At 35.5% G+C, this 8,855-nt stretch overlaps 1 protein-coding gene across 1 annotated transcript; it reads left to right on the forward strand.

The window, feature by feature from the left end:
• The first annotated feature begins 756 nt into the window (after nt 1-756).
• Nucleotides 757-1,476, forward strand: LOC142242808 (uncharacterized). The gene is made up of 2 exons (XM_075314336.1): nt 757-964; nt 1,103-1,476. Exons 1-2 carry the CDS (start codon nt 757-759, stop codon nt 1,474-1,476), a joined length of 582 nt encoding a protein of 193 aa, XP_075170451.1.
• The last annotated feature ends 7,379 nt before the right edge of the window (nt 1,477-8,855 follow it).

Raw genomic sequence — 8,855 nt, forward strand, 5'->3', positions numbered from 1 at the left:
TCTGCGGTGTTGAGGCATTGCGCATGTGCGTTATATATTCCTCTGACTGACCTCTTCAATTATTCTCTGGCTAGTGGTCATTTTCCTTCTGTTTGGAAGGAGAGTTTTATTGTCCCTCTTCATAAGAATGGTAGTAGATTCGACGTTCGGAACTACAGGTGCATAGCGAAGTTGAGTGCGATACCGAAGCTGTTTGAGAAACTGGTAACTGATAGGCTTGTTCGGCAACTTCAGTCAGTGGTCTCGGTTAGTCAACATGGTTTTACGAGGAATAGATCGACAGTGACTAATCTGTTGGAGTTCTCGACTCATGTGTTTAGGAACTTTTCTCTCGGGTGCCAAACGGATGTCATATTTACGGATTTCAGCAAGGCGTTTGACACGGTTAATCATGGTATCCTTACGTATAAACTTGACTTGATTGGCTTTCCGCCGGGGTTTTTGAGTTGGATATCTTCATATCTTTCTGGAAGGTCACAAAGGGTTTTATTTAGGGGTTGTGAGTCGAAGCGGATATATGTTAAATCTGGTGTTCCGCAGGGAAGTCATCTCGGTCCCATTCTTTTTGCTTTGTATTTGAATGATCTGCCACATGTTATTCGATTTTCAAGGATACTAATGTATGCTGACGATGTGAAACTTTTTGCATCTGTCTCTTCAGATGTAGATTCTGCTAGGTTGCAAGGGGACTTTGATAGGTTGATTAATTGGTGCGTTGTGAATTGTATGACTCTTAATAGGGGGAAGTGTAAGAGTATGACTTTTTCGAGAAGGTGTGCTTTGTCTACTGATTATCATATCGATCACTATTATCTGGAGAAGGTATCTTGTTTTAAGGATTTGGGGGTATGGTTGGACACTAAATTGAATTTTAACTACCACATTGATAGCTGTGTTGGGAAGGCTATGTCTGTTTTAGGTTTTATAAAGCGTTGGTCGAAGGAGTTTGATGACCCTTACCTAGGTAAGCGGTTATATACGTCTCTTGTGCGTCCGATTCTTGAATATGGTTCTATTATTTGGTCTCCTTTTTACAATTGTCATATTGATAGGATCGAGTCAGTGCAAAGGAATTTTCTGTTGTTTGCTTTACGAGGATTAGGATGGGGTGACGTGACGGAGTTACCTCCATACGTGAATAGATTGAGGCTGATAGATTTGCCAACCCTTGAGAGAAGACGGCGCATGCTGGATATTTTATTTATTGTGAAGTTGGTTAATGGTATGATTGACTCAGATTTCTTGATTGGACACTTGAACTTTGTTGTACCAAGTCGACCAATGAGACATTTTTTGCCCTTGAGACTACCACTATTCAAGTACAACTACGAGGCCAATAGCCCATTGAATCGTCTTATAATTGAGTTTAACCATTCTTCGCGCTATCCTTATGGATTAGATTTATGCTCTAATGGGTTGTCAACTATAATTATATCGTATTTCGTATTTTATTGTTCCTGTCTGTTCCTGCAATAACTCCCTATTATGCTCCTGTCCATTAACGTAATTTCCTGTGTTCGTTCCTGCTATCCTTATTCATGCTATCACTGTGTTCCTGATTCCTGCTATCACCATGTTCCTGCAATAACTCCCGTTCAAGCGATATTATTCTCTCCGATTTTATTTTCCATTTCCTTATACTGCTGTGTTCCTGATTCTTCTTGGTTCCTGACTTGTAATTGCCTAAATTTCTTCCTTTCAACATACCTACTATGCTCCTACTATGCTTTGGCGTCATTTCCTGTATCCGTTCCTGCTGTTCTTATTCCTGCTATCACCATGTTCCTGATTCATCCTTATACTGCTGTGTTCCTGATTCTTCCTGGTTCCTGACTTGTAATTGCCTAAATTTCTTCCTTTCAACATACTTACTATGCTCCTACTATGCTTTGGCGTCATTTCCTGTATCCGTTCCTGCTGTTCTTATTCCTGCTATCACCATGTTCCTGATTCATCCTAGTTCCTGATTCATCCTAGTTCCTGATTCATCCTAGTTCCTGATTCTCTTAGTTCCTGACCCATAATTCGTCTAATACAAAACCCATTCTATCCCTGGTATCCCATTTTTTCCGCAATGAATTTACTCCAGCTTTACACTATATTCCCAATTCTTGTTGTAAAATTGTTCCTTATCTTATAGTTTTTTTTTCTCTTCTTTTTTTCTATTGTTTTTTTTTTGTTGTTTGTATCCAATTCTTAGTCCCAATCCTGCCTATAAATCTTCTATTGTCCCTACAATTTCTAAAATAGATTATATAGATATATTTTATTTCATTTTATTTTTAATGTATTATAAGCGTCATACTTTTTATTTTACTGTAACCAGCTGCTAATTATGCTGTGTAAATAAATAAATAAATAAATAAAATTTTAACAAAATTTTCTATAGAAATAAAATTTTCACAAAATTTTCTATAGAAATAAAAATGTAGACAAAATATTCTATAGAAAGAAAATTTTGACAAAAATTTCTACAGAAATAAAATTTTAACAAAATTTTCTATAGAAATAAACTTTTGACAAAATTTTCTATAGAAATAAAATCTTGGTAGATTATTTGTGGCTCGAGTGGCAACCATGATTATGAACCGAATAAAATTTGAACAAAATTTTCTATAGAAATAAAATTTTGACAAAATTTTCTATAGAAATAAAATTTTGAAAATGATGAAAATTTTATTATGAAACGAATAAAATTTTAACAACATTTTCTCTAGAAATAAAATTTTGACAAAATTTTCTATAGAAATAAAATTTTGACATAATTTTCTATAGAAATAAAATATTGACAAAATTTTCTATAGAAATAAAATTTTGGTAGATTATTTTTGGCTCTAGTGGCAGCCATGATCATGAACCGATATGGACCAATTTTTGTGTGATTGGACCAATTTTGGTATGGTTGTTAGCGACCATATACTAACACCACGTTCCTAATTTGAACCGGATCGGATGAATTTTGCTCCTCCAAGAGGCTCCGGAGGTCAAATCTGGAGAACGTTTTATATGGGGGCTATATATAATTATGGACCGATATGGACCAATTCTGGCACGGTTGTTAAAGATCATATACTAACACCATGTTCCAAATTATAACCGGCTTGGATGAAATTTGCTTCTCTTGGAGACTTCGCAAGCCAAATCTGGGGATCGGTTTATATGGGGGCTATATATAATTATGAACCGATGTGGACCAATTTTTCCATGGTTGTTAGAGACTATATACCAACATCATTTACCAAATTTCAGCCGGATCGGATGAAATTTGCTTCTTTTGAGGCTCCGCAAGCCAAATCTGGGGATCGGTTTATATGGGGGCTATATATAATTATGGACCGATGTGGACCAATTTTTGCATGGTTGTTAGAGACCATATACCAACACCATATACCAAATTTCAGCCGGATTGGATGAAATATGCTTCTGTTAGAGGCTCCACAAGCCAAATCTGAGGGTCCCTTTATATGGGGGCTATACGTAAAAGTGGACCGATATGGCCCATTTTCAATACCATCCGACCTACATCGATAGCAACTACTTGTGCCAAGTTTCAAGTCGATAGCTTGTTGCGTTCGGAAGTTAGCGTGATTTCAACAGACGGACGGACGGACGGACGGACGGACGGACGGACATGCTTAGATCGACTCAGAATTTCACCACGATCCAGAATATATATACTTTATGGGGTCTTAGAGCAATATTTCGATGTGTTACAAACGGAATGACAAAGTTAATATACCCCCATCCTATGATGGAGGGTATAAAAATTGGAAGTTGTTCCACAAACATTTCTTTTAAAGCCCAACCCAGAATCCCCCATCGAGTTTTCCATCTTCCGATGCAGTCCTTTTGGACAAGTATTAGAAAGAACGCAATCAGACTATTTTAAGTGCACATTTTGGACAATTAAATTTTACAAAATAATAGAAAACTAATAAAAAAAATAAAAAAATAGAAAATTAATAAAAAAGTAAAAAAATAATAATAAACAAAATAAATGTTATCACCGCAGGGATTTAAACCTGTGCCGTTTGACTTTTTCGCTTCCATGGAAGTTATTATGAGAAGGTTTTGCAAATTACGAGAATTTTTAATTTTTTTTTGTCGATTTTTAATGGAAAAAATATGTTTATACAAAAATATATGCCCAAAATAAAAAATAAAAACGCTGCATAGGAATAAAAAATATTTTTTTTAGAAAAATATTTGATAAAAAAATTGCCGCTGGTGAGATTTGAACCTGCGTTTCTTATTTTTTCGTTCATACTAATAAAGAACATCTAGAGAAGCAATTAGAATGTTATTCCTTGGTGTCGTATTACAATCATATCACAAACATTTGAATTGACATTTCGACGCTTTATGTTCAATGGCGTTTGTGGCTGAGTGTGCTAAGGCGTTCTGTTATGGTGCCAGCAAATCCAGGTTCAATCCCTGGTCGGAGCGAAAAAGTTTTTCAAATTGTAAAAATTAGATAATAGGAAAATAATAGTGTAATAAAACATATGGATAAAACAAGTATATACGGCCGTAAGTTCGGCCAGGCCGAAGCTTATGTACCCTCCACCATGGATTGCGTAGAAACTTCTTCTGAAGGCGATGGCAAGGTATCTTAAAACTTCCTAATACCGTAATATATACCACGCCGATTAAATACGTATATAATTAAGTTTAAAGCTTCTATAGAAATAACATTTTGACAAAATAAAATTTTGACAACATTTTCTATAGAAGTAAATTTGGAAAAAAATTCTATAGAAATAAATTTTCTATAGAAATAAAATTTTGACAAAATTTTCTATAGAAATAAAATTTTGACAATATTTTCTATAGAAATAACATTTTGACAATGTTTTCTATAAAAATAAAATTTTGGTAGATTATTTTTGACTCGAGTGGCAACCATGACTATGAACCGATATGGACCAATTTTTGTGTGATTGGGGATCGGCTATATATAACTATAGACTGATATGGACCAATTTTGGCATGGTTATTAGCGGCCTTATACTAACACCACGTTGCAAATTTCAATCGGGTCGGATGAATCTTGCTCCTCCAAGAGGCTCCGGAGATCAAATCTTGGGAACGGTTTATATGGGGGCTATATATATTTATGGACCGATATCGACCAATTCTTGCATGGTTTTTAGAGACCATATACTAACACCACGTACCAAATTTCAACCGGATCGGATGAATTTTGCTCCTCTAAGAGGCTCCGGAGGTCAAATCTGGGGATCGGCTTTTATGGGGGCTATATATAGTTATGGGTCGATGTGGACCAATTTTTGCATGGTCATTAGAGAACATATACCAACACCATGTACCAAATTTCAGCCGGATCGGATGAAATTTGCTTCTCTTAGAGGCTCCGAAAGCCAAATCGGGGGATCGGTTTATATAAGGGCTATATATAATTATGGACCGATGTGGACCAATTTTTGCATGGTTGTTAGAGACCATATACTAACACCATGTACCAAATATCAGCTGGATCGGATGCAATTTGCTTCTCTTAGAGCAATCGCAAGCCAAATTTGGGGGTCCGTTTATATAGGGTCTATACCTTAAAGTGGATCGATATGGACCAATTTTTGCATGGTTGTTAGAGACCATATACTAACAGCATGTACCAAATTTCAGCCGGATCGGATGAAATTTGCTTCTCTTAGAGCAATCGCAAGCCAAATTTGGGGGTCCGTTTATGTGGGGGCTATACGTAAAAGTGGACCGATATGGCCCATTTGCAATACCATCCGACCAACATCAATAACAACTACTTGTGCCAAGTTTCAAGTCGATAGCTTGTTTCGTTCTGAAGTTAGCGTGATTTCAACAGACGGGCGGACGGACGGACATGCTCAGATCGACTCAGAATTTCACCACGACCCAGAATATATATACTTTATGGGGTCTTAGAGCAATATTTCGATGTGTTACAAACGGAATGACAAAGTTAATATACCCCCATTCTATGGTGGAGGGTATAAAAGTAGAGCAAACTTGAATCATCTCCAATGAATTTTACGTGGCCATGTCATAGGACAGAAATACTCCATGGATGTGAAAAAGTCAATCGGCACAGGTTCAAATTAAAGCAGGCATGAACTTTTTAGACCCTTCACCACTACTGTGGTACAGGGTATAATAAGTTTGTGCATTTGTATGTAACGCCAAGAAGGAAAAGTCTGAGACCCATCGTTAAGTATACCGATCGTCTTAGAATTAAATTCTGAGTCGATTTAGCGATGTCCGTCTGTCTGTCTGTCTGTTGATGTATTTTTGTGTGCAAAGTACAGCTCGCAGTTTTAGTCCGATTGTCCTAAAACTTGGTATGGGGTCCTGTTTCGGCTCAAAGACGATTCCTATTGATTTTGGAAAAAATCGGTTCAGATTTAGATATAGCTGCCCTATATATTTTTCACCGATCTGGTCATAATTGGCGTGTATATCAACCGATCTTCCTCAAATTCCGTACATCCCAATATTTTATGAGTCTCGAAAAACTTGCAAAATATCATCCTAATCGGTTCAGATTTAGATATAGCTCCCATATATAGCTTTCGCCCGATTTACACTCCTTTGTCCACAGAGGCCAATTTTTTGCTCCGATTTAATTGAAATTTTGCACAGGGAGTAGAATTAGCATTATAGCTATGCGTGTCAAATTTGGTGGAAATCGGTTCAGATTTAGATATAGCTCCCATATATAGCTTTCGCCCGATTTACACTCATATGACCACAGAGGCTAATTTTTTGCTCCGATTTAGTTGAAATTTTGCACAGGGAGTAGAATTAGCATTGTAGCTATGCGTGCCAAATTTGGTTGAAATCGGTTCAGATTTAGATATAGCTCCCATATATATGTTTTTCTGATTTCGACAAAAATGGTCAAAATACCAACATTTTCCTTGTAAAATCGCCACTGCTTAGTCGAATAGTTGAAAAAATGACCCTAATTTTCTTAAACTTCTAATACATATATATCGAGCGATAAATCATAAATAAACTTTTGCCAAATTTCTTTAAAATTGCTTCAGATTTATATGTTTCCCATATTTGTACCCTTCACCACTACTGTGGTACAGGGTATAATAAGTTTGTGCATTTGTATGTAACGCCAAGAAGGAAAAGTCTGAGACCCATCGTTTAGTATACCGATCGTCTTAGAATTAAATTCTGAGTCGATTTAGCGATGTCCGTCTGTCTGTCTTTCTGTCCGTCTGTCTGTCTGTTGATGTATTTTTGTGTGCAAAGTACAGCTCGCAGTTTTAGTCCGATTGTCCTAAAATTTGGTATAGGGTCCTGTTTCTGCTCAAAGACGATCCCAATTGATTTTGGAAAAAATCGGTTCAGATTTAGATATAGCTGCCATATATATTTTTCACCGATCTGGCCATAATTGGCGTGTATATCAACCGATCTTCCTCAAATTCCGTACATCCGAATATTTTATGCGTCTCGCAAAACTTGTAAAATATCATCCAAATCGGTTCAGATTTAGATATAGCTCCCATATATAGCTTTCGCCCGATTTACACTCATTTGCCCACATAGGCCAATTTTTTGTTCCGATTTAGTTGAAATTTTGCACAGGGAGTAGAATTAGCACTATAGCTATGAGTGTCAAATTTGGTGGAAATCGGTTCAGATTTAGATATAGCTCCCATATATAGCTTTCGCCCGATTTACACTCATATGACCACAGAGGCCAATCTTTTACTCCGATTTAATTGAAATTTTGCACAGGAAGTAGCATTAGCATTGTAGCTATGCGTGCCAAATTTGGTTGAAATCGGTTCAGATTTAGATATAGCTCCCATATATAGCTTTCGCCCGATTTACACTCATATGACCACAGTGGCCAATCTTTTACTCCGATTTAATTGAAATTTTGCAAAGGGAGTAGAATTAGCATTGTAGCTATGCGTGCCAAATTAGGTTGAAATCGGTTCAGATTGAGATATAGCTCCCATATATATATATATATATATATATATATATATATATATATATATATATATATATATATATATATATATATATATATATATATATATATATATATATATATATATATATATATATATATATATATATATATATATATAATATATATAGATATATATATATATATATATATATATATATATATATATATATATATATATATATATATATATATATATATATATATATATATATATATATATATATATATATATATATATATATATATATATATATATATATATATATATATGGGAGCTATATCTCAATCTGAACCGATTTCAACCTAATTTGGCACGCATAGCTACAATGCTAATTCTACTCCCTTTGCAAAATTTCAATTAAATCGGAGTAAAAGATTGGCCACTGTGGTCATATGAGTGTAAATCGGGCGAAAGCTATATATGGGAGCTATATCTAAATCTGAACCGATTTCAACCAAATTTGGCACGCATAGCTACAATGCTAATGCTACTTCCTGTGCAAAATTTCAATTAAATCGGAGTAATTGAAAATTCCGATTTAGTTGAAATTTTGCACAGGGAGTAGAATTAGCACTATAGCTATGAGTGTCAAATTTGGTGGAAATCGGTTCAGATTTAGATATAGCTCCCATATATAGCTTTCGCCCGATTTACACTCATATGACCACAGAGGCCAATCTTTTACTCCGATTTAATTGAAATTTTGCACAGGAAGTAGCATTAGCATTGTAGCTATGCGTGCCAAATTTGGTTGAAATCGGTTCAGATTTAGATATAGCTCCCATATATAGCTTTCGCCCGATTTACACTCATATGACCACAGTGGCCAATCTTTTACTCCGATTTAATTGAAATTTT

The sequence above is a fragment of the Haematobia irritans genome, unplaced genomic scaffold (assembly GCF_050003625.1).
Source record: "Haematobia irritans isolate KBUSLIRL unplaced genomic scaffold, ASM5000362v1 scaffold_66, whole genome shotgun sequence".
Classification (NCBI taxonomy): domain Eukaryota; kingdom Metazoa; phylum Arthropoda; class Insecta; order Diptera; family Muscidae; genus Haematobia; species Haematobia irritans.